General features: G+C 44.8%; 1 protein-coding gene across 3 annotated transcripts in view; it reads left to right on the top strand.

Moving 5' to 3' along the window:
• The window catches only part of THSD7B (thrombospondin type 1 domain containing 7B), a 733,248-nt gene that overhangs the window by 349,575 nt on the left and 357,589 nt on the right, over positions 1 to 26,084 (top strand). For all 3 annotated transcript variants that reach the window (XM_068245888.1, XM_068245890.1, XM_068245889.1), the window contains one exon: positions 8,364 to 8,496. In XM_068245888.1, coding sequence (XP_068101989.1) covers positions 8,364 to 8,496 — 133 coding nt within the window. The remainder of the gene's footprint in view (positions 1 to 8,363; positions 8,497 to 26,084) is intronic.

The following is a 26,084-nucleotide window of genomic DNA, read 5'->3' as shown; positions in this document are numbered from 1 at the left end:
CAGAGGTAAAGGGGCAGACACACGCCTAAAGAATGTCACCTGTTTTTACAAGATCACAGCCCCACAACTCATTCTGCTGCTATGAAGGGTGTAAAAGGGATAATAGGGTCAAATAGGGCAATTCCCCAGGGCCCCAAGCCCCCTAAGGGTTCCATAAGTCAGGGACTGAAGAGATCACAAGTTTACTGTCAGAACAGTATAAGAATGTCCCTACAGTCATTTTTGCAGAGGGCCTCACTTTATCTAAAACTGCTTCTAGTAATTTCATTTTAAGGGTTATTTAAGTGTTAAGTGTAAAAAGCAAAGAAAAAAAAATTAAAAAAACAGTTTATCTTACCTGGGGTTTCTTGCAGCCCCCTGCATTCATCTTGTGCCCTCTCCGTCCTTCTGGGACCCTTCAGCAAGCAGTGGTGACCCCCTCAAAGCTGGCCGATCGTGGGCAGTCGCATGTGCACACCCTGACCGCGCTCTCGTTACCAGGAGCATGCGCAGTAGTGATCTTCTGGTACTGCGCATGCGCAGAATATTAAAGCTGCCTATGGGAGAGGAAGTGCTACTACTCAAGTGATTCTAAAGCAGGAAAATGGGGCATTTTTAGGCATAGGCATTCCAGGAGGGCACCATAACCCTGATTAAGCCACGCCCCCAAACTAAGCCCCGCCACCTAAGCCACAGCCCCACAACTCATTCTGCTGCTACGAAGGGAGTAAAAAGGATAACGGAGTGGCTTTTATTGGGAGTGGTAAGCTGTAGAACAATTGGTAACACACTTAAGATGCTACACACATGCTAGGTGCTTGGCAGAGATAGCGGTGACTGACTGTCTCTGCCGAGAAGCATAACGCCTGTGTATGAGGCTTTAGAGAATCCAGTAAGCTGTATACAGTGTTGGAATTTAAGTATGATATGCTTAAATTCGGAGCCCTCAGCAGTGGCGTAGCTAAGGAGCTCTGGGCCCCGATGCAAGTTTTACAATGGGGCCCCCCAAGCACTCTATACATAAATTGATACAGCGCACCAAAACCTGCCAATGGCAATTACAGTGTCAGAGGTGCAAGAAGGGGATGGGGAACAGCTTGTTAATGATTACTACTATTCAAAGCATTTATAGAAGTGATTATTATGAGCACATGTCCAATAGAGAGCAAATACTGTAGTTGATGGAGGGCCCTTCGGGGCCCCTCTGGCCCAAGGGCCCCGATGCGTCACAACCTCTGCAACCCCTATTGCTACGCCCCTGGCCCTCAGTCACTTTACATAACTGGTTTTAGGAAAAAGACTTACTCTGCAGAGTGTCTCTTTAAAGGACATAAGGATATTTGGAGGAATTACAGTTCTAAGGTTGAGTAGAACATTGTGCTGTGACGCCACAAGGCCAGAGCACATATCCGCTCGAGATGTACAGACTTCCAGGCTGTGGTAGTGAAAACATCAAGTGTTTTCATATTTGCTAAAGGTAAACAATAGCCAGGGAACAGAAAACAATGTTCTCCTAAGAATAAGGGAACAGGTCATTGGAAAATGGAATGTTCCAGTGCATGCGCAGTAAAGACTGTGCTTGTCATGCTATCACGTGTTCTTATCAGCCAATAGCAGGCAATGGGTTATTGATCCGTCCCTGCTGGGTGATATCACATTTAACTCAGTAGAGGCTTTACTTCTATTAACTTCCTACCTTCATGTAACTTCCATTATCTGTATGCTGTATATACGCTAAGTGCAACTAGTATAGACATACCATAAGAGAAAGCCTGGTCTATTCACAAGGCATAGACCAAGAGCCGCAATGCTAAAGATGACTTACTACAGACCAATTGCTTTGCTGAGGTAATGAACATAAGATTGCTGCTGAACACATCTGTATATCAGTTTCCCGAATAAATTCCAGAAACTTTGAAGACGTCTAAGCAGTTCTATCTCCTGTGCTGTTGCTGTGATGAGTGTCAAGTTATCACACAATCTGTAATATGGTGCCGAACAAAGGTGTAGTGTGGTTGCCCATAGCAACCAACAAATATTTATTACATACAGTATAAGATAAAACTGCCTTATATAGTAGATAGGGAACAAGCATTGGTGGGCCACTAGATGGATTAAAGGGCTTATGTCACACTATATACTGTACTTGCCAGAAGAGAACAGTTTTTAGGTTGTGTTTAAAGTTAAAATGTTCAAAGGTTAGGGATGGTAACCTACACTTAGGGAAGGAGTTCTAGTGGCTAGGAGAAGCACATGGGAAATCTTGTATGTTGGAGTGGAAAGGAGTCATTGGGATGAATGGGAGGAATTGATCATTAGCAGAGCGCAGGTTGTGTTTATGATAGTATTAGGAAGTTGCTGTATATACTGTTGGAGAAAGTTACCCAAGGCAGCATACCAGGGGCGTAACTACAAAATCATGGGGTACCCCAGCAAAACTTTGATGCCCCCTCCCCCAGTGCTCACATCCTTTACCTTACCTACCTCTGGTGACCTTCACAGCCTTGGAGGTCCATCTCACAAGGGTCATAAAACAAGTGTGGACATCATAATCTTCACACCCATAACAAGTGTAGCCACAAAAACACCCGATCTGATGGATGGACCCCTTTATCAGAGGGAGGGATGTAGTAGTTGGAGCCCCATTTCAGCTCTGGGCCCCTCTGTGGTTGCAGAGGCTGCCCTCCTGTAGTTTTGCCCCTGCAGCAATCAGGGAGTAGTCACTGAAGCAGGTGTAAGTGCTGCCCTCTACAGAAATCGCTGAAGGGTAGCTGTAACTAATAGGCCAATGTCTCACCGCATCCAGAATGTCCATAGCCTGTTTCACTTTGTCATAAGAGGGGACTTCATCCTTACATACAGCAGTCAGTGATCTTTTTGTGGATTTCTTTAGTTTTCCTCTCCCAAAACAAAATCAACTTTAAAGAGACTCTGTAACGTCAAAAAGATCCCCTGGGGGGTACTCACCTCGGGTGGGGGAAGCCTCCGGATCCTAATGAGGCTTCCCACGCCGTCCTCTGTCCCACGGGGGTCTCGCTGCAGCCCTCTGAACAGCCGGCGACAGAGCCGACTGTCAGTTCAATATTTACCTTTGCTGGTTCCAGCGGGGGCGCTGTGGCTGCTTTCGGCTCCGAACTACACGGAAATACCCGATCTCAGTCGGGTCCGCTCTACTGCGCAGGCGCCGGAAACTTGCGCCTGCGCAGTAGAGCAGACCCGACGGCGATCGGGTATTTCCGTGTAGTTCGGAGCCGACAGCCGTCAGAGCACCTGCGCAGGAGCCGGGAAGGTAAATATTGACGTCATTATTCTCGGAGGGCTGCAGCGAGACCCCTGAGGGACGGAGGACGGCGTGGGAAACCTCATTAGGATCCGGAGGCTTCCCCCACCCGAGGTGAGTACCCCCCAGGGGATCTTTTGATGTTACAGATCCTCTTTAAGGCCTGGTGCACACAAAAGGAGTTTAAAATATAACATGTAAACACATACAAATAAGAAGTGCATTTCTTCCAGAGTAAAATGAGCTATACATTACTTTTCTCCTATGTTGCTGTCACTTACAGTTGGAAGTAGAAATCTGACAGAACTGACAGGCTTTGAACTAGCTCATCTCCTCATGGGGGATTCTCAGGGTTTTGTTTAGTTTTAAAAGCACTTAGTGAATGGCATTTGCTCTGTCCAACTGCCAAGAAAAGTGTGCAGCGATCAGGGAGGCTGGCCAGCATCTTTGTATGAATCCTTTTTCAGGGATTGTCTTATAAAGAATAAAGGCCATGCTGAGAATCCCCCATGAAGAGATGAACTAGTTCAAAAACCTGTCGGTTCTGCCAGATTTCTACCTACCAACTGTAAGTGACAGCAACATGGGAAAAAAGTAATGTATGGCTCGTTTTACTCTGGAAGAAACATGCTACTTATTTGTATGTGTTTACATGTATTTAACATTTTACAATTTTTCATGGTAATGGTCCTTTAACCACTTAACGACCGCCTAACGCCGATAGGCGGCGGCTGGTCATCAGTGGTTTTACATCCATGTCAGTCCACGGAGGGTGTCTCCGCTTTGATAACCCCCCCCCCCCCCCCCGCAAAACACAAAGATAGCCGGCGGCGATCAGACCTCCCCAGCAGGACATCCCCCCTAGTGGGAAAAAAAGGGGGGGAAGTCTGGCCACCCTGGCTCAAACACGATCTGTGCTGTGGGCTGGAGAGCCCATTCAGCACAGATCACAGCAAATGAGCCTGGTCCTTAAGTGGGCCCGTTTCACATCTGCGTTCTGAGCCAAAAGGATCCGGTGAGCGGATTCGGTCTCCACTTTACCGGGTCCGGATGGCTCTGTCCGCAGGCCGGTTCACATAGTGAAAACAGATAACCGATCTGATCAATGATTGATCGGATCCGTTTTCACTCAGCAATACATACCTACCGTAATCTTCCATAGCAGCCGGCGGTAGAGGCTTCCTCTTCTTCCGCTGTGACTACACAGCATTTCATGTGACTAGTCACATGGCGCTTCATGTAGTCACATGACGTGGAAGAAGATGGAAGCCTCTACCACTGGCTGCTACGGAAAATTAGGTATGTATAAACCCTCCCTCACCCACCCGCCTAGCTGCTGCACCCTCCCCTCACACTCCCGTCGCTAGATTCGTGTCGGCCCATGCCCCCATCCCCCGTGGAACGGTCCGTTTCTTCACTAGTGTGAAGAAACGTTCCGTTTCCCATTGCCCCAATGCTGCTGCATTTTTGTCCGGATCCGTTCCGCTGGGCAGAACGGTATGGAAAATTAGGGCCTGCAGCAATTTTTCAATCCGGGGACTGGAACATACGGAACGTATCCGTACCAACGGACGCATGTGAATGGATCCATAGGTTAACATTGGATCCTTTCACATCCGTTCCATTTGTACAGTATACGTTCCGGTTCCGATCCGCAAAAAAACGCTTATGTGAGCCAGGCCATACCCCTATTCTGCTTCCTGGCACATTGAGCTCGCTTACAGGAAAACACGGGTCTCAGAGCTGAAATGTCATAGTTTTAGTACAAGGAGAGATATATCGTACTCCACACACAATCTAATGACTCTGTGATGAGTGTAGGTAGTTATGTGTCATTTAGCTATCTCTAGGGAAGTATATTATGCAACTGCTTTCTAGAGGGAGGATGTTTGCAGGTTTGTAGTTGGGTTTCATACAGCACAGATTGTGTACGCATTGTGCGTGGTCTGTGTGATGTATGATACCCGTGTTTCTCCGAAAATAAGACACTGTCTTATATTAATTCCTCCCCCCCCCCCCCCCCCCCCAAAGGTGTGCTTGGGCTTATTTTCAGGGAGAACTTATAAATTGAGTGCCAGTGCCTGCTATTTATCAGGTGCCGCAAGTGCCAAAATTTCCCTCAATGCCGATATTTTAATAGGTGCCTGTGGCAGCGCTCAAACCTCTGTTGCTAGCAGGCTGCCAAATTGCCCGCTTCACTCTCCTTCCTTCCCTTTTCTTTAGGTAGACTGTGTAGGAAATTTCTCCTCCTAATATCAGAATGCAGAGTAGCAAAGCAGAGCATGTTACTATACCTGTTTCAGCGGAGGCCGGGCCCACACCTCCTCAATCTTAACTACAGCCAGATGCTGGGAAGCCTCGTACCGGCTTACGATTCCTGATAGTGATTGGGAGCCAAGCAGAGATACAAGACTTCACCGTGTCAGGCTGCAGGTAAGAGAGACGAGGAGCATGGACCTGACTGCCATTAGAGCAGGAGAAGTAACATGCTTTGCTGCATTACTCTGCAGGTAGAGCAGGTAAAGTAACATGCTCTGCTGCACTACTCTGCAGGTAAAGCAAGTAAAGTAACATGCACTGCTGCACTACTCTGCAGGTAAAGTAACATGCTCTGCTGCACTACTCTGCAGATAAAGTAGCATGCTCTGTTACACTATTCTGCAGGTAAAGCAGATAAAGTAACATGCTCTGCTGCACTACTCTGCAAGTAAAGTAACATGCTCTGCTGCACTACTCTGTAGGTACAGTAACATGCTCTGCTGCACTACTCTGCAGATAAAGTAGCATGCTCTGTTACACTACTCTGCAGGTAAAGCAGATAAAGTAACATGCTCTGCTGCACTACTCTGCAAGTAAAGTAACCTGTTCCGCTGCACTACTCTGCAGGTAAAGTAACATGCTCTGCTGCAGTACTCTACCGGTAAACTATCATAATCTTCTGCACTACTCTGCAGGTAAAGTGACATGCTCTGCAGCACTACTCTGTAGATAAAGTAACATGTTCTGCTGCACTACTCTGCAGGTAAAGTATCATACTCTGCTGCAGTACTCTACCGGTAAAGTATCATACTCTGCTGCACTACTCTGCAGGTAAAGTGACATGCTCTGCTGCACTACTCTGTAGGTAAAGTAACATGTTCTGCTGCACTACTCTGCAGGTAAAGTATCATACTCTGCTGCAGTACTCTACCGGTAAAGTATCATACTCTGCTGCACTACTCAGCAGGTAAAGTGACATGCTCTGCTGCACTACTCTGTAGGTAAAGTAACATGCTCTGCTGCACTACTCTGCAGATAAAGTAGCATGCTCTGTTACACTACTCTGCAGGTAAAGCAGATAAAGTAACATGCTCTGCTGCACTACTCTGCAAGTAAAGTAACCTGTTCCGCTGCACTACTCTGCAGGTAAAGTAACATGCTCTGCTGCACTACTCTACCGGTAAACTATCATAATCTTCTGCACTACTCTGCAGGTAAAGTGGCATGCTCTGCTGCACTACTCTGTAGATAAAGTAACATGTTCTGCTGCACTACTCTGCAGGTAAAGTATCATACTCTGTTGCAGTACTCTACCGGTAATGTATCATACTCTGCTGCACTACTCTGCAGGTAAAGTGACATGCTCTGCTGCACTACTCTGTAGGTAAAGTAACATGTTCTGCTGCACTACTCTGCAGGTAAAGTATTATGTTCTGCTGCACTACTCTGCAGGTAAAGTGACATGCTCTGCTGCACTACTCTGCAGGTAAAGTAACATGTTCTGCTGCACTACTCTGCAGGTAAAGTAGCATGCTCTGCTGCAGTACTCTACCGGTAAAGTATCATACTCTGCTGCACTACTCTGCAGGTAAAGTGACATGCTCTGCTGCACTACTCTGTAGGTAAAGTGACATGTTCTGCTGTACTACTCTGCAGGTAAAGTATCATACTCTGCTGCAGTACTCTACCGGTAAAGTATCATACTCTGCTGCACTACTCTACAGGTAAAGTGACATGCTCTGCTGCACTACTCTGCAGGTAAAGTAACATGTTCTGCTGCACTACTCTGCAGGTAAAGTATCATACTCTGCTGCAGTACTCTACCGGTAAAGTATCATACTCTGCTGCACTACTCTGCAGGTAAAGTGACATGCTCTGCTGCACTACTCTGTAGGTAAAGTAACATGCTCTGCTGCACTACTCTGCAGGTAAAGTATTATGTTCTGCTGCACTACTCTGCAGGTAAAGTGACATGCTTTGCTGCACTACTCTGCAGGTAAAGTAACATGTTCTGCTGCACTACTCTGCAGGTAAAGTAGCATGCTCTGCTGCAGTGCTCTACCGGTAAAGTATCATACTCTGCTGCACTACTCTGCAGGTAAAGTGACATGCTCTGCTGCACTACTCTGTAGGTAAAGTGACATGTTCTGCTGTACTACTCTGCAGGTAAAGTATCATACTCTGCTGCAGTACTCTACCGGTAAAGTATCATACTCTGCTGCACTACTCTGCAGGTAAAGTAACATGCTCTGCTGCACTACTCTGCAGGTAAAGTAACATGCTCTGCTGCACTACTCTGCAGGTAAAGTAACATACTCTGCTGCACTACTCTGCAGGTAAAGTAACATGCTCTGCTGCACTACTCTGCAGGTAAAGTAACATGCTTTGCTGCACTACTCTGCAGGTAAAGTAACATGCTCTGCTGCACTACTCTGCAGGTAAAGTAACATGCTCTGCTGCACTACTCTGCAGGTAAAGTAACATGCTCTGCTGCACTACTCTGCAGGTAAAGTAACATGCTCTGCTGCACTACTCTGCAGGTAAAGTAACATGCTCTGCCTCACTACTCTGCAGCTACAGGGCAGTGTGGGAGAGGGCTCTGGGATTGGGAGGAGGAGAGGGGACTACCTGGCCCCCAGTCTACCCCCTTTCTTCACCCGCTCAATATTACAATTGCCAAAAATCATGATCCCTTTGTTGTGCGTCTGCTATTAGCTCATAACAAAAGCACTACGATGTGATGAAAACATGTCTCTTGTGAATTCTTTGTTTTGTGTGTGTTTTGTATTATCTTACAAAGTTGGGAGGTATGAAATAATAATAGCTATATTCATTCACATTGCAGGAAACAGCTCTGTGATCCGGCAGTCGCGATACAGGATAATTATACAGGAAGCTATGAATGGAGGTCAGCAGTGTCCAGATACCCTGTATGAAGAGAGAGACTGTGAGGACGTGCCCATCTGTATGATGTACAGGTAAGATGTACAGTTACTAAGCGCACTGTTGGGTTGTTGTTGGTTAGCGGCAGACAAAAAGTAAGGCCTAGTGCACACCAGAGCGGTTCGGCTGCGGTTTGCGATCCGCTTGCGGGTGCGGATGTGGAAACGCTTGGGTAATGTATTTCAATGGACTGGTGCACACCAGAGCGGGAGGCGTTTTGCAGAAACGCATACTCCCGGGCTGCTGCAGATTTTGGATTGCGGAGGCGTTTCTGCCTCAATGTTAAGTATAGGAAAAACGCAAACCGCTCTGAAAAACGGCACTTCAGAGCGGTTTGCCAGGCGTTTTTTGTTACAGTAGCTGTTCAGTAACAGCTTTACTGTAACAATACATGAAATCTACTACACCAAAAACGCTTCACAAAACCGCAAATTGCTAGCTGAAATGCTACAGAAAAAGAAGAAAAAGCGTTTCAAAATCTGCTAGCATTTTGCGGATCTGCTAGCGTTTTTTGGTGTGCACCAGGCCTAAGAGAGCGGTGTATTGTGGGCAGATTTGGCCTTAAGGTGGTAGATAAATACTTGTTCTACTTACATAACATATGTATTGTACTGTCCACATTTTTATTTCAGTAAATTATATATAGTAAATAAAGAGAAAACTGTCTCAGGCATTTTCCATCTTTACTGCCTCTAACTGAAGTAATTTCCACCTTTACTCTTTTTTTCTCCTCGACACTGCACTGTCATATCTAGTTTGCTTTGTAAACACGTGGGCACAGTGTAGATTTCAGCAGCTTCTACAGAGTGGTGAGGTGTATTTTTCTTCTCAGCCTCAAGTCACACTGAACTTCTCTCAGCCAATCAGTGAGGAGCAGGAATGTGGGAGGGGAGATACCAAGTTTCCCTCTCCCCGGCAATGTACCAGAATAGAGCCAGGCTGACTAAGAAAAGATTAATTATAGCAGAAACATTTATGATTATATTGGAATGCTTGCAATGCAGGGTCAGGTTGTAAACTGCATAATAAACACAGAGCAGTGGGTAAATGGAATTTGATTTTATTGCTGACAATCCCGCTTTAAGTAGACTGCAGCTATAGGGAACATTCAAAGGAGGCCACGTGAATCAGGTAATTGTTGGAAAGTCCATAACTTTCCTCCTTTTAAACATGTTTTGATAATTGTATCAATTTTTGAGGCCATATGGATTGAAAGCATGAACCAGCAGAGAGAGACAACAGGATCAGGGAATAATGAGGAAGTTGCATAGCAGCAACATCTTGGTAGAGGCGACAAAAACAACACGCTCCCAACCCAGCCGCCAACAGTTATCAGCTGCTTATTGTCATCCTCGCCCATCAGCAGAGATATGCAGGAACAGTTGTGGACCAATGTTGACAAGTGTTTTGCTGCCTGGGTGGTCCTGCTTATCTTATCTACAACATCCGTGCTCAGTATCTGAAATGAGTGAAAAACATTAACGGGATTGTCACCATAAAAATCAAATTTCAACAGCAACTGGTCTGAGCGTATTAAGTGATAAAGATGCTAATTCTGCATTCAAAACTTTAAAAACTTTTTCTGCTGTTATGGTTTGGAGTTATCACATACCTTAGGTGCACTGGCCCCTTAATTGCCATTGCCGTCGGCTGGCAAAACTGTTGCATGCTGGGCGTCTTTTTATCTATAATATATTCTTCTTCTTCCCTTTATTTCCCCCTCCTTCTAATGACATAAGACAGTGCACTTCCTAGTATAGACCTCAGTGGTAGTGTCTGCAGACTTTGGGAGGAGGGCAGGTAACAAATACACAATTAGCAAGAGGAAAAAAATTAGTGAGGAAGGAAATGATGTCAGAATTAACTTCATTCAAAGGTAACCAAGATGGAAACTCCCTAGAATAGGATTCTCTGCTTTTCCTTTATAAAACTCACAGGAATTATAATGTGGACAGTGCAATACATCTGTTATGTAAGTAGAACTAGTATTTATCGACTTATATGTATACAATGAACAGAGGCGCCAAAAGTATAAGATTAGATTAAATGAGCTTAAAAACCAACTTAAATGGCAAAATTGAAGGAAGAAGTGGTGGTCTTACCTCCCTCAAGCAGACACGACAACGACTGCGATTCAGACAGTCAAACACATTTGACTTAATTTGAATCCTTGTGCAGATTGTTTGATACTCCTCCCTATATTGCCTGATGAAGCGGGGTTGAACCTGCGAAACGCGTTGCATTTCTTTTTGGAGTTCCTAATAAATGTGTTTGACTGTCTGAATCGCATTCGTTGTCGTGTCTGCTTGAGGGAGGTAAGACAACCACTTCCTCCTTCAATTGTGCCGTTTAAGTTGGTTTTTAAGCTCATTTAATCTAATCTTATACTTTTGGCGCCTCTGTTCATTGTATACAATTTTAAGTCCACCCTTGGTGGAGGGTTGCTACCCTTTCTTCCTGTCTACAGAGAGCGACTTCTTAATCCTGAGTGGGGTCAGGACAATCTCCCCATCTGCCTTTACAGTGGTTGCCTGCTGGTGACCCTGACTTGTGAGTATCTAGCAATACAAACTTATTGCCACCTTGTCCAGTACGAATTACACTATTGGGGCTCTTGGTGTTCCCTGTTTTTATCGACTTATATATGTGTTTTTTATTTCTAGGTTAGCATGGGTGTCCCTTGTTATTTTACAACCTAGACCAGAGTCATAATATGAAAGTCCAGCACCCAGCTTGGTGCAGGGAAACACTTGGATAAGAGCAGTAGGAGAACAGAGGCGCCAGCAGGATAAAAGCGGATAAAAACTTTAAAATTTGCTGGGAGGAAGTGGTGAACTCACCTCCATAAAGCAGACACGAAAGACTGAATAGTAGCAATCACATTTATTAAATAGTACCCCAAAAAAGTGCAACGCGTTTCGCAGGCCCAGCCCGCTTCATTAGGCAATAAACGTGGAGACAAAACACAATTTCTTGACTGAGGTGCTACACCTGCTATTGCCGAAATTCTGTTTTGTCCCCACATTTATTGCCTGATGAAGCGGGCTGGGTTTGCGAAACGCGTTGCACTTTTTTGGGGTACTAGGGACCCAGGATGTTCTGGGATTTGTGTGTTTTGGACTTTGGCCGACTGACTTTGGCCGTTTCTAGAACTGGCCGGCCAATGTCAGAAATTCCCAGCATTTTGGACTTTGGCCGACGTCAAATCGGCCACTTCTAGCCGTAACATATATATCCTTTCCAAAGAGTGCTTTTGTGAATAATACATTAAATTCTGATAATCCTACATGAGGAGATAGGCTGGTCAAAAACCTGCCGATTTCATGGGATTTCTACTAACTACTGTAAGTGACAGCAACATAGGAGAAAAGTCATTTATAACTCATTTTACTCTGGAAGAAACATACTTCTCATTTGTATGTGTTTACATGTATTTTAAATGTTTAATTTTTTTGCAATAGTGGTCCTTTAATTTAAATGTTGTCTTTTCTATTGTTGTCCTCCAATGCGCATATAATGGCCCTTCCCATTGCTATACACCCCCTACCACCTTTTATTTTCAAGCAACCACGGGCATTTGGATATTTTCCCATTTCTATTTGTTGCTTTTGGCTGCTCCAAATAACTCCAAAAATGTGATTTTTACTCCATCGGGCACCATTCGTGTTCAGATACGATGCCTTCAAAATCCTGAACATTTTGACCTGTTTATCTACGCTGGCGGAGAATCAGACAAAGATCTATTGAGGCAAAGCAAGCCCACAGCTGCAGCAGGTACAGATACACAATGGGTTTCTGAATCTGAAAAAAGGTCTGTTCTAAAGAGAATGCTTATTATTCATCCTAATCAACATGATTGCTTTGAGCATAAGACTTGTTCAGTTTTGAGTTTGCTTGGGCTCTAAGAAGTAAGCCAGTGAAAGCAAACTGCCTGCACTTGATCTTTGAGGACTAAGTTGTATAGTGTAGTCACAAAGCACAAGCCAGCAATCATGATAATAGCAGATCCGACTGCTTTCTGGAGCGCTGACTTTGTAAGCTTAGTAAATAAGTGGTCACTTGTTAACACTAGCAGTTGAGCAGAAGTACTGCAGGGGCTGGAAGTTAAAAAACCCTAAAGTACTAGAGATTCAGCTTTTAGCAGTCACAATGTTTGTTTCTGACCATTTCAGCCAACAGTTAAAGGACAAATGTAAGAAGATGCATGGCTCTGGATCCCTTAGAGCATACATGTCAAACTCCGGCCCACGGGTCAAATCTGGCCCTAAGAGCCATTACATTTGGCCCCCAAGTGCTTTCCCCAATTTGAATTATGTTTGGCCCACTCTAGCCCACCAGGGAAGCTATATTGGAGGTGAAGCCCGGTATCACCAGGGAAGCCATATGGAAGAGGTAGGGAGAAGTAACTAAACACTAGGAAACTGTATAGGGGAGGGTGGGGGCCACTAGACACCAGGGAACTCTATGGGGAGGGATGATCACTAGACATCAGGGAACTAAATAGGGGAGGGAGGAGGACCACTAGACACCAAGGAACTGTATAGAGGCAGAAGGGGGACCATTAGACACCAGGGAACATTATAGGAGAGGAATGTGGCCAGTAGACATTGTGTTTGGCCCGCGACTAGGACCCAGTGTTCAGTTTTGGCCCATTTTGTATTTGAGTCTGCCTTAGAGAAAGGGTGCTATTCCCACATAATTGGGCAGACCTCCCCATCATCAAACTTAATTAGGCAAATCTTCAAATATATGCCAGAGCCCCCCCTAAATCCACACATAAGAAGATTCCCCTGTAATCTTTCAAAAATAATGAAGCTAGCCACCTCTCAAATCCCCAAACATAACTAGTCATAGTTCCCTCATCCAGACATAAGTAGATACAACCCCTTCCCAAGTCACCATTCTCAAGCATAGAAACCGAGCCCACCCCTTGTAAAGTAATTAGGCCCACCTAACTTGTGGCCCCCCACAAGCGCAGCGTACCCCCAAATCCCTGGTGTCCACCTATAATAAAAATAAACACAGATACTCACCTGCAGCCTGAGTGTCTCCTCTCTTCCATTCTCTCTTCCCCTCCTCTTCCTCGCTAGAGCCACTCTTCTGGCTATGTGGCTGCTCTCACACAGTGGGTCGCCAGCAGCTCCTCCTCCTCCCTAAACCACGGGAACTGCTAGAAGGGGAGGGTGAACTATGGCTATCTCCCACAGGAAGGGAGGAAGCCATAGGAATACAGTGGGATGCGATAGCTTGGGCAACCTTGTTAATCGTCATGATTTTCCTGTATAAATCGTTGGTTGTTACGATAAAAAATTTCAGTTACAATATATCATATAGGAGACACACACAGTGATATTTGAGAAGGGAAATTAAGTTGATTGGATTTACAGAAAGTGTGCAATAATTGTTTAAACAAAATTAGGCAGGTGCATAAATTTGGGCACCACAAAAAAGAAATGAGATCAATATTTAGTAGATGCTCCTTTTGCAGAAATTACAGCCTCTAAACGCTTCCTGTAGGTTCCAATGAGAGTCTGGATTCTGCTTGAAGGTATTTTGGACCATTCCTCTTTACAATACATCTCTAGGTTATTCAGGTTTGATGGCTTTGAGCATGGACAGCTCTCTTTAACTCACCCCACATATTTTCAATTATATTTAGGTCTGGGGACTGAGATGACCATTCCAGAATGTTGTACTTGCTCCTCTGCATGAATGCCTTAGTGGATTTTGAGCAGTGTTTAGGGTTGTTGTCTTGTTGAAAGATCCAGCCCCGGCGCAGCTTCAGCTTTGTCACTGATTCCTAGACATTGGTCTCCAGAATCTGCTGATACTGAGTGGAATCCATGTGTCCCTCAACTTTGACAAGATTCCCAGTCCCTGCACTGGCTACACAGCCCCACAGCATTAAGTAACCACCCCCCATATTTTACTGGAAGTAGCAGGTGTTTTTCTTGGAATGCTATGTCCTTTTTCCTTCATGCGTAACGCCCCTTGTTATGGCCAAATAACTCATCAGTCAACAGCACCTTATTCCAAAATGAAGCTGGCTTGTCCAAATGTGCTTTAGCATACCTCAAGCGGTTCTGTTTGTGCTGTGGGCTTCCTCTGCATCACCCTCGCATACAGTATCTCCTTGTGCAAAGTGTGCCAAATGGTTGAATGATGCACAGTGACTCCATCTGCAGCAAAATGATGTTGTAGGTCTTTGGTGCTGGTCTGTGGGTTGACTCTGACTGCTCTCACCATTTGTCGCTTCCATCTATACGAGATTGTTCTTGGTCTGCCACTTTGTGCCTTAACTTGAACTCAGCCTGTGGTTTTGTTCCATTACCTCAATATGTTCCTAACTGTGGAAACAGACAGCTGAAATCTCTGAGACAGCTTTCTGTATCCTTCCCCTAAACCATGATGGTGAACAGTCTTTGTCTTCAGGTCATTTGAGAGCTGTTTTGAGACCCCCATGTTGCTACTCTTCTTAGAAAATTAAGAGAGGAAGGAAATTTACAACTGACCCCTTTAAATACTCTTTCTCATACTTGGATTCACCTGTGTATGTAGGTCAGGGGTCACTGAGCTTACCAAGCCAATTTGAGTTCTAATAATTAGTTCTAAAGTTTTTGGAATCAATAAAATGACAACAGTGCCCAAACGTATGCACCTGCCTAATTGTATTTAAACAATTATTGCGCACTTTCTGTAAATGCAATAAGCTTCACTTCACTTCTCAAATATCAGTGTGTGTGTCTCCTACATGACATATTTAACTGACATTTTTTATCGTAACAACCAACGATTTATGTAGGAAAATCATGATGATTAACAAGGCCGCACCCCACCATATATAATTTATATACAGTAAAACCACCATTATCTGGAGTTCAGACATCTGGAAGTCTCAACCAACCTGCATGCCTGATGAGGAGAATGGGGGCGGGACTTTTGGCTTTTGGAGAGCTTTTGCGCAGCAGAAGTCACTAACCGAACCTCTGGGCATGTCTTCTACACTTCCTGCATCTCTCAGCGGCTTTCCTGTGTGCAGGCATGCGTCCCTGCATGTCATGGTGACCCGTTTTGGGTTACTTACACACTTCGGAAGTCGTACACGGATGATGCAGAAAAGCCGGTGAGAGCTGCAGGAAGTGTAGAAGTTTGCACCTTGAGGTTTGGTAAGTCGCTTCTGATGGGCAAAGCTCGGCAACGGAGTAGGTTAATGTTATTTTTTTAGAAGTCAAGCATCCGGCACACACATAACGGGCAATCCCCGCCTGTGCCGGATGCTGGGGGTCTTACTGCATAGTGCTTTTATAATAGTACTGTGATAACATTGATAATGTGCCTGCTTCAAACCGCTGGCTTTCCCATTAATCCAATGTCCTTGGCGACGCTTCTCCCGGTTTTTCACTGTAAAGAAAACCCTTGAGTATTCCAAGGCCTGTGATTTGAAATAAGAGGGGGGAGTTAATTCAACACTAAACACCTGTATGTAAACTCTAACCCCATATATCTGTCTAATACTAACAAGTTACTCCTACCTCTGTGTTTCCTTGAGAGCAAAGTGTTTACACTAAAGGGGCACAGCAAGGTCAAGCAGTGAATAAGCACTACACAGCTTTTCTCTGTAGACGTTGACAGAGGAAAAATCATTATCTTCAGAAAATAGCACTTTATAGATTGCTAATAGTTTTTGTTTGCTTAAGTGTTCCTGAGATCAAGTACACTTTAAGAATGAGTGTTTGTTCACACTACAAGTGACGGGTATTGATAAAGATGATCCAGATAACTGCTGGTTGCTTCTCCTTATTGAAGACAATGGCCTCAATTCACTAAGCAGTTTAGACTAGTCTGCAGATGGTTTTTAGTCCACTGATGGTTTGGTGTAAATTTTTAGATCTGGTCTAACATTCAGTAATTACACAATTCACAAAGTCAAACAAGGAGTAAACACGCCCTCTTTTTCTGACAGAGCTTAGACCAGCTGATTTCTGTAGGTAAAGTGATTCTGTGAGGTATTTTAGATGTAAGGATGGAACCTTTTGAATTCATTATGCAGGAGTTTAATTGTATGCAGAGGAGAGCTCATCAAAGGAGAAGGATGTCAGGCATAGTTTGCGAATTGCATCTTTTGATCATTTCCCCTGCTTTACCGACTTAATTACCAAATGTTTTAGACTAGGTCTAAAAACAGGTCTAAACATTTGGTAATAGTGAATTCCCCTTTAATGCAATTGACCAAACCTACAGTAGACAAATGGCCTCAATTCACTAAGCAGTTTAGACTAGTCTACTGATGGTTTTTAGTCTACTGATGGTTTGGTCAGTTGCATCAAAGGGGAATTCACTATTACCAAATGTTTTAGACCTGTTTTTAGATCTGGTCTAAACCATTTGGCAATTAGGTGGGGAAAGCAGGGGAAGTTATCAGAAGATGCAATTCACAAACAAGTAGCTATGACTGACATCCTTCTCCTTTGATGAGCTCTACTCTGCATACAATTGAATTCCTGCATAATTAATTCAAAAGGTTCCATCCTCTCATCTAAAATACCTCACAGAACTACTTTACCTACAGAAATCAGCTGGTCTAATCTCTGTCAGAAAAAGAGGGCGTGGTTACTCCTTGTTTGCCTTAGTGAATTGTGTAATTACTGAATGTTAGGCCAGGTCTAAAAACAGGTCTAAAACATTATACCAAAACCATCAGTAGACTAAAAACCATCTGTAGACTGGTCTAAACTGCTTAGTGAATTGAGGTCAATGTGCCTATTCACGACAATCTACCAGTTCACAGCAATTCAGTGCAGCTCAGAGCACAAAACAAAAAGCAACAGTATGGGTTGGACATGTACAATGAACACACAGCCTTGTTCACCTACTTATTAAATGGGGCTTCACCACGCTGCATAGCAACACCACTAGCAGAACATGGGACATAGAGATGGATTAAGATGTAAGGGGGGGGGGGGGGGGGGCTAGGCAAGAGAGTAGATTTGGAGTCCTTTTGGTAAGCTGAAGCAAAGAAAGGTCAAAAAAGGTGGCAGGTGGGCCCTTTGACAGCCACTAGACCCCAAGCGGCTGCCTAGGTTGCCTGGGGGATGATCTTGCTCTGCTGGGACAGTGCTTAGTTGTATTCTGTAGATGCACAGTCTATTAAGACATGGCTGTTTCTGGCAATTTTGGGGCGTCACCTGTTGCACCCCCACCCCAAACATTCTTATGAACAGGAAGCTCATAGGGTTTTTTGCTACCAACAATATTACAGTGATAGGTTATATACAAAAATGATGCTGTTTCTCAAAACAAGCCTATAAAGGATACATCCATTATTACCAAGCCAGGTACACCTCACTGTCCAAGCTCACTGAACTTACACAACAAACACTTCCTGTAATTGTTATGAGGTGTGTGTAGACACTTTATTAAAATAAAAATACAGTTTATGTACAGCCTGGGTCTTTACGGGTCAGGATATTGTCCTGGAAATCCAGAAGAAGACAATCAATACAGACCAAATCTAAAACAATTACAGCTTAAAGAGACTCTGAAGCGAGAATAAATCTCGCTTCAGAGCTCATAAATAGCAGGGGCACGTGTGCCCCTGCTAAAACGCCGCTATCCCGCGGCTAAACGGGGGTCCCTTCACCCCCAACCCACCCCCCGCAAAAGAGTGTCGTAGAAAGGTCGCAGATTTATTGCTTCCTGGAGGCAGGGCTAACGGCTGCAGCCCTGCCTCCAGTCGCGTCTGTCAGCGGCGCATCGCCGCCTCTCCCCCGCCCCTCTCAGTGAAGGAAGACTGAGAGGGGCGGGGGAGAGGCGGAGATACGCGCTGACAGACGCGCGTGGGGCAGGGCTGCGGCGGTTAGCCCTGCCCCAACCAGGAAGCGCTCCCCCGCTGCACCGAGGGGGATTTAGGGGTGAAGGGACCCCCGTTAAGCCGCGCTATAGCGGCGTTTTAGCAGGGGCACACGTGCCCCTGCTATTTATGAGGTCTGAAGCGAGATTTATTCTCGCTTCAGACTCTCTTTAAAGAGTAACTGTTGGGCATAAAATAAAAAAATAAATCTTTATTTTTATCTGGTAAACAAGTAATAAAGAGAATCTGAAGCCCAAAAAAAACCTGTTTTTACTGGCCATTTTTGTTAAGCAATGGGACTAAAGGTGCCCATACAGCAGACGATTTATGGGCAGATCGACCAAGAGACAGATCTCTCTCTGATCGAATCTGATTGGAGAAAGATCTGTTGCCTGCCCATACACCACAGGCCGATTCCCGATCAATTTCATGCTGGAATGGATCCAGAATCTGCCTTGTGACGCCACATCTGCCGCCTCACCGGCCCAATACTGTCCCCCTAATGGTCAGTGTGCCCCCCAGTGCCCAGTACACTTCACATTACCTCTTCTCGTCCGCCGCTGGCTCCAGGTGCCATCCTCAGTCCATACATACCCCCCCTTTGTGGTTGCCTGCGTGCACACATGGGCCCACGTGTACCCCGACAACTACATGGGCACGTGTATGGAGGGAGACGGTGCTCGGAGCCAGCGGCGGACACGGACAGGTAATATATAGTGCACTGGGCACTGGGGGGCATGACCATTAGGGGGGACAGCATTTGGGGTTTCATTGCGTTTGTCTCCTGTTCCAATATCGCTCACCATAACCAGCTGGTCCAACCGATTTTACCTCAAAATTGGTTGCATCATTGATCAGGTATGCACTTGGCGGCACCGAATATCATCCCTTTACAATATAACAATGGAATTGAATGGTCGACCGGCCGCCAAGTCACCTGATGCATGCCCACCTAAAGAGTTGTGTATAAGAGTTCCATAAAACACAAGAATAGTTCTGTGGTTCCCCCTCTTGCAAGTGTCACTCTAGTCTGTCTGAATTGCCTAATGCAAAAACAGCCCTGTATAGCAGTCAGAATTGTACCATGTTAGCCATCAGTAAAAGCTAGAAGTTTTGAATCAGGATGGGTATTGGCTAACTTAGAGTAAAAAAAAAGTAAGCTTTCGGGCTGATACCGGTAAGCCTTCTTCAGATTGTGTTCCTGTATACAACAAAATGTTAGAACAAAGCTTATATACACTGCTCCTCCTTTGCATGTCCACTGTATATAGGCTGTGTGTTCTAACACCTTGCAGTATACAGAAAAAAAGCCTGACGAAGGTTTATTAGCTGAAAGCTTTCTTTTTTTTTACCTCTTTTTTTTTAGCCAATAAATGTCATCCCGAATCAAAAATTCTGGTTAAGTCACAATCAAAATGCAAAAGATGCAACCACAAGCTGTTGTAAAGTAATCAGAAATGTTAGCATTAAAGTGAACCCGAGGCAGTTTTTAGTATAAAAAAGGGAAACAGAGGCATGTTCCCTGCTGAAGGACATGGCCCTGTGTGCCCTCCGCTCCGCTGCCACGCTTGACACCCCCCCCCCCCCCCCACCGAGTCTGGCGACAAGGAGCTTGTAATGGGGAAGAAGCTTTCCCTGTAGGAGAGGAACTCCTGCATAACGCCTCCAAGAGCCTCTCGCTGGCTTTCCTCTACCTGCTCCCCGCCTCTCCCCCACCCCCTCCATGCTAATCTTCACTTTCTGCTCTCGGAGGAGAGTGCAGAGCTGCATTTCCAGTATTGTGGCCCCAAAGGTCACAAAAATAAAACTAAAGGATTGCAACACATAGGAGCGTCGGGGAGAGGCAGTAATGGGCGCTACCTGTTTCGGCCATCCTCCCGGAGCAGGTAGAAAGCTTTTTATTAAAGAGACTCTGTAATTTAAAAAGACCCTCTGGGGAATACTTACCTCGGGAGGGGGAAGCCTCAGGGACCCAATGAGGCTTCCCCGATCTTTGTAAATAACCGGAATCCAGTGCTGGCTCCCCTTGAATTCTCCCCTAACAAGCATAGACGCAGCTGCAGTTCTACGTTCGGGCTAGGCGGAAGTAGTCAAACCCGATCGTATCCGCTCTACTGCGCAGGTGCAAAGGCCTCCCCTTTGCAGAAGATTGGATCGATCGGGTTCGAATAAAGAGCAACTAGTGCGCCTGCGCTGGATTGCGACAGGGCCGGCGCTACCATAGAGGCAAAGGAGACAGCTGCCCCAGGGCCCCAGAGCTTGTAGGGGCCCCCAGTGGCTACAAGAGGAAAACAATTTTTTTTCAAAACGACCTTATAGTTCCTGAGAAAATCGATTTTAAAGTTTCAAAGGAAAAAAAATACACATTTAAAAACCAGCCGACTTTAATGGTTAATAGCAAATCCATCTTAAATTCTAGAAACCCTAAATTTGCAGAATATGTTAAGGAGATCATTAGGAATAAGAGGAAAAAAACAATTTTTCAAAAAGACCTTATAGTTTTTGAGAAAATCGATTTTAAAGTTTCGAAGGAAAAAAGTATACTTTTAAATGCGGTAAATGTCACTTTTAGTACCTAGTACTAAAAGTGTAATTTTACGTGCATCAAAAGAAAGAGCAATACATTTCCTGACGGGGTTTCCAGGGGGTCCATACGCAGCTGCAGCGCTTTGGCCAGGGATCGCTATACAGCCGCAATATGGCTGTATGGAGATCTCTGGCATTTTTTTCCTATTTTCCCAATTTTTTTTTTATGTTTAGAGTGTGGGATTTTTTTTTTTTTTTATTATGTGGGGTCCCCCTTCCTAAAACTTTTTAACCCCTTGTCCCCCATGCAGGCTGGGGTAGCCAGAATGTGGAGCTCCGACCGATTGGGGCTTCACACCCTGACTATACCAGCTGCAAAAAAGGTTCCTTAATGCTGATTTTTGCTCCGGGGTATCTGTTGGGGCGGGGGGGTTTGGAGGTTTATTTTGCCCTGGGGCCCCATTGTTGCTTAAACCGGCCCTGGATTGCGATAGGTAAATATTTACCTCACCACACATCGGGGGAATCTGGCACTTGAGTAGAGGGACGGAAGGAAGCCTCGTTAGGATTCAGAGGCTCACCCCCCCCCCCCCCCCCCCGAGGTAAGTATCCCCCAGAGGGTTTTTTTTTATTACACGTTTTCTTTAAGCATCTTGACCAGCTCAGGTTCTCTTTAAATTATGAAAGATGAACTTCAGCATCAGAGAAGGAAAAAAATGACCTTCGTTCCGAGAGGGAAAAAATAAAAAACACCCTTTCTTCTATTCCCTATGAGAATGTGATGCATCCACAATGCACCAGGTTTCCAAGCTGCCTGGATTTTTATTACATTGTTATCCTCATCAACTGAAAATTATTAGCAACAACTCACCATCTCTGCAATTATCCCCAGTATAGCTCCAAGACGAAATGTTACAATGTTCTTATCACTTAAAATAGATTGAACCTGGAATCGCTACAAGTATATTTCCAGATTCAACAACTTTAATTAAACACAACAAATAAATTCGGGCTGTAAAACAGCAAACTGAATGCTAAAAAGACTAGTTAATAAATGAGCAGATTAGAAAGTAAAATATGTACAGACATAAAAATGTAAAAAAAAAAAAAAAGATTCAAAAGAAGATCTCAAATTCCATCCAAAAAAACATCCGGTGTGGGTCCTGTAAATCCACACTGCATAATTTGTATAATGGCCAATATGTTGCCTAATATTTGGGAATACATGGCTTCCTTAAAGGAGCTATTAGCCAAACCAAGTCCCCCCCACTCTACTTACCAGGGGCTTCCTCCAGTCCATTGCAGATTACGCCCCACGCCGCAGCTCTGCTCCCAGACGTCGGCCCAGGGTCCTCACTGGTGCAGAGGGTGACCTCGAGGTCGTCTCTACTGCGCCTGCGCAACTTGATTGACAGTGGCGGTCGCGCAGGCGCACTAGGGGAAGTTGCCCTCTTCACCGGCAGAGACCCCGGGCCGACGTCTGGGAGCGGAGCTGCTGCATTGGAGCGAAAGGGGGGGGGGGGGGGTGTGCTTGGTTTGGGTGATGACTCCTTTAAAGCGGATTTGAGATGAAAAACTAACTATAGCAAGTAACTTGCCCACATATCTTATCTATTATCTATTGGCTGGCGGAGGGAGGGAGCATGTGAAAAAAAATAAAAAAAACACACATTTTTATTTAAAAAATAAAACAATAAATATTTATAAAAAAATAAATAACTACAGGGGGGGTCGATCAAACCCCATCAACAGAGAGCTCTGTTGGTGGGGAGAAAAGGGGGGGGGGGGGGGGAATCACTTGTGTGTTGTGTTGTGTGGCCCTGCAGCTTGGCCTTAAAGTTGCAGTGGCCTATTTTAAAAGAAACAGCCTGGTCTTTAGGGGGGGGGGGGGGGGGGGGGGGTTACACTGTGGTCCTAAAGTGGTTATAAGTAAATAAACATGGCAGCCTCCATATACTTATCATTTCAGTTGTTCCTTAAAAGATCTGAGGATGATCTGTTCATAATGAATGATTGTCCATGTAGTCATAAGGTCGCCATACATCAGGTGACTTGGCGGCCGATCAACCATCCGATTCGATTATTGTAATCAAATTGGATGAAAATCGGTTCCGCCAAGTGCATGCCCGACCATCAAAGCGACCAATTTTGGGCTGGAAATCGCATGGTTGATCTCGCATGCCACAAGATGTCAGGCCGAAGTTGGTTTGCCGGGTGTGCGGCAGTACGGCGGCGATTTCCGTAACGAGCGACGAGACGATGAAACTCCTGCTGCAATGTATATATGTGACCGGTGTGTGCATTTATACGTTACCTGTCCTAAAGCAGCCTCAGTGCGGTGTCCTGTAACCTCCGGGCAGCTCTCCGTACACGCTACTGGCGCATAGTTTCTGACATTGCTGCATAGCGTCAGTGGCGTGTACAGAGAGCTGCCCAGAGGAGTATGGGCACAGAATCTGCTACAGGACAGGTAATGTATAAATGCACACACATGGCACATTATACATTAGGGGCAGCGGCGGTGCGGAGTCAGCTGATTCCCTGAAGATTTGATGCTGAAATCGAACTGGAATCGGCCCGTAGTGTATAAGCAACAAAAAACAAATTTATCTCTAATCAGATTCGATTAGAGATAATTTGTCTCTTTGTCAAATCTGCCCATACATCGCTAGCTGTATGACTACCTTTACAAACAGAGACTGCAGAGTATATCAGCTTGTAGTAATATTTTCTAGAGGGACGGAAACATTCAGCTAGGATTCAGTGTACGGAGTTTAGTATAAATCGGTACATTTGCTAATTGCTCTAACAAAGGGGCGATTGTCAGCGAGAGGGCAGCTGCTGACATCTTATCATGTGAGTGTTTAAAGAACACCTTCCCCGGCTGATCGATATCTTATATCCAAGTCTCCCGCTTTACGTTATATCGCAGAAACGGCGTTGTGGCTCAGGCAATGCTGAAGGTGACGGGGCTGACATATTAGAGAAGCGAGGCTGATTCTCATCTCTCCCTGGAGCTCTTCAGCATCCAGCTTGATCTTACAGTCACACCTGAGGAATTATGCGGCATTTTATCATCTTCAAGGAAGTAGAGAACATATGTTCAAAGCACAGATATGAGAGTCGAAGAGAACAATGAAGGACTCCTCTCATCCACGCGGTACAGAGACTGTCTAGTGATTCTGCACCCCAGGGCCAGCGTTTCAGACAATGCACGAGGCTGGCGGCTTCCAATTGCAACTAGTTTCCTAAAGCTTTGGACAGCCTAGAAAAGTAGAGCTTAGCTGCAAATTCAAATCATTTTAAGAGGAACTTCAACCAAGGATTAAACTTCATCCCAATCAGTAGCTGGTACCCCCTTTTTCCATGAGAAATCTTTTCCTTTGCTTAAATAGATTATAGGGGGAATTTGTACGGCTGATATTGTGGTGAAACCCCTCCCACAGTGTGATGTCATGACCATGGTCCTGACAGTTTGCTGTCTGTGAACCTCATTGCATTGTGGGAAATATTGGCTTTTTCCAACTGCCAAGTAAGCGGTATCTCCCTCTGTGCATAAAACTCTCAGTTAGGAACATTAGATCACCTGGCAGAACTAATGATGTCACCACCACAGTGTAAATTGTGAAGAGGAAAGATTTTACAATGGGCAAACACTGACTTATTAAACTATAAATTAATGTTGTAAAAATTAAGCAGTTTTATTTATTAAGTTATTTTCACTACAGTTCTTCTTTAAAGAGGCACCCGAACAACATAGAAAAATTTACTTCACTATTCGGGATCCCCAATTTTACATTAATTATCCTGGTTTTAGCATCGTATACAATTTTTTAAATCTATATATAGCTGTATATTGGTAAGTAACCCTGCCCTCCCAGTGATGTTTAGCCTAGGCTATTTAGTTATGCATCCTTTTGCCCCAGAGCATTATGGGAGACCAGGTGTTGTTTCTGCTTACTAGTAGTAATGGACACGTCTAGGAGAAATCATGGAGTAGCATGTGATTTGTTTGATCACCTGTTAGGTTTGCAAAGCTCTTATTTTCTGTGATCACATCCTGCTTTAACACATGATCATGACTAGAGAATCAGAGACTTCCATAGTTATCACCTGACCAAACTGATCACATGCTTCTTTATAAGTTCTCCTAAACCATTACTATATTGTAGTGATGCTCCTTGCCAGTCGTAAAATTTCTGGCACCTGCGATAAATGTAAGAATGTAAGTCGTGGTGAGGAAAGATAATTTATAAAGGAATATTGTCAAAAAAATAAGTAATTTTATGTATTAAGGTATATTTAGTAAAGTTACTCCTTAATAATGTACAAGTGTAGAAAATGATCTTCCACCTTGACCACTTGATGCCGGCTCCCTCCAACCATCCATCCATCTATCCATTGGCTGCTGCTGCTCCACTGCATCAGGGACACCTCAGGTTCAGCCCCTCCATGATGCTGGCCACTAAACCGGAAGTAGCCGCAGCTGGATGCTTCTGTGACAGCCAGATTATCTTGAACAGCCCTGCCGAATGCTGCCCAGGAGGCGGGACCCACCACAGAAATGAACACTACGGCACCTTCTGAACTGGAACACCTTGGCTAGCACTGCCAGATGTCAGCATTCTGTATTTTTAGCAGTATCAGCCATGAAGAACTGGGTAAACCTTCGCCTCCCTCTGCCCCCCCCCCCCCCCCATGTCTCCTTAGGGATGACAGATGAGTTCCAAGTACAATTGGTGGCACTGTAGCATGCCAGCCTCGGCTCTTGGCTTTCGGACATTGTTCCCGCCCATCCTTGCAGAACCTGTATGAGCCAAAACCAATTCTGGGTACAACCTCCTGTTTTTACTTGGTGAAATAAATGATTCTGATTCTTCCTGATTATTGTATATACTCAAAATTTAGTACTTGTCAAGTATACTGTAAGTAACCACTAGGAATGGTCAGAGATATGTTAAAAATACTGAGTGGATGCTGATTTTAGGGCAGCTTTGAATCGGACCAAACAAATGCAGACGCATCTTTTTTGATTAGTCGATATCCAAGCTCCAGCCCTCTAAAGGTGGCCATTAAGTAAGGCAATCCTATGGATTGTCAATTGTTTCTGATCACCACAGTATTTGATTGGAAAGGATCGATTGTGCCCACAAACAGCCGAAAACCCGCTAACCAATCTAATCAGATTGATGGGAACGATCAGAAAAATGGATCTAACCCATTAATCTGATTGGATTGGTTAGCGGG

The sequence above is a fragment of the Hyperolius riggenbachi genome, chromosome 7, assembly GCF_040937935.1.
Source record: "Hyperolius riggenbachi isolate aHypRig1 chromosome 7, aHypRig1.pri, whole genome shotgun sequence".
NCBI classification, from domain to species: domain Eukaryota; kingdom Metazoa; phylum Chordata; class Amphibia; order Anura; family Hyperoliidae; genus Hyperolius; species Hyperolius riggenbachi.
Note: the sequence above shows the minus strand (reverse complement) of the source record. Positions and strands in the feature narration are given on the sequence as shown.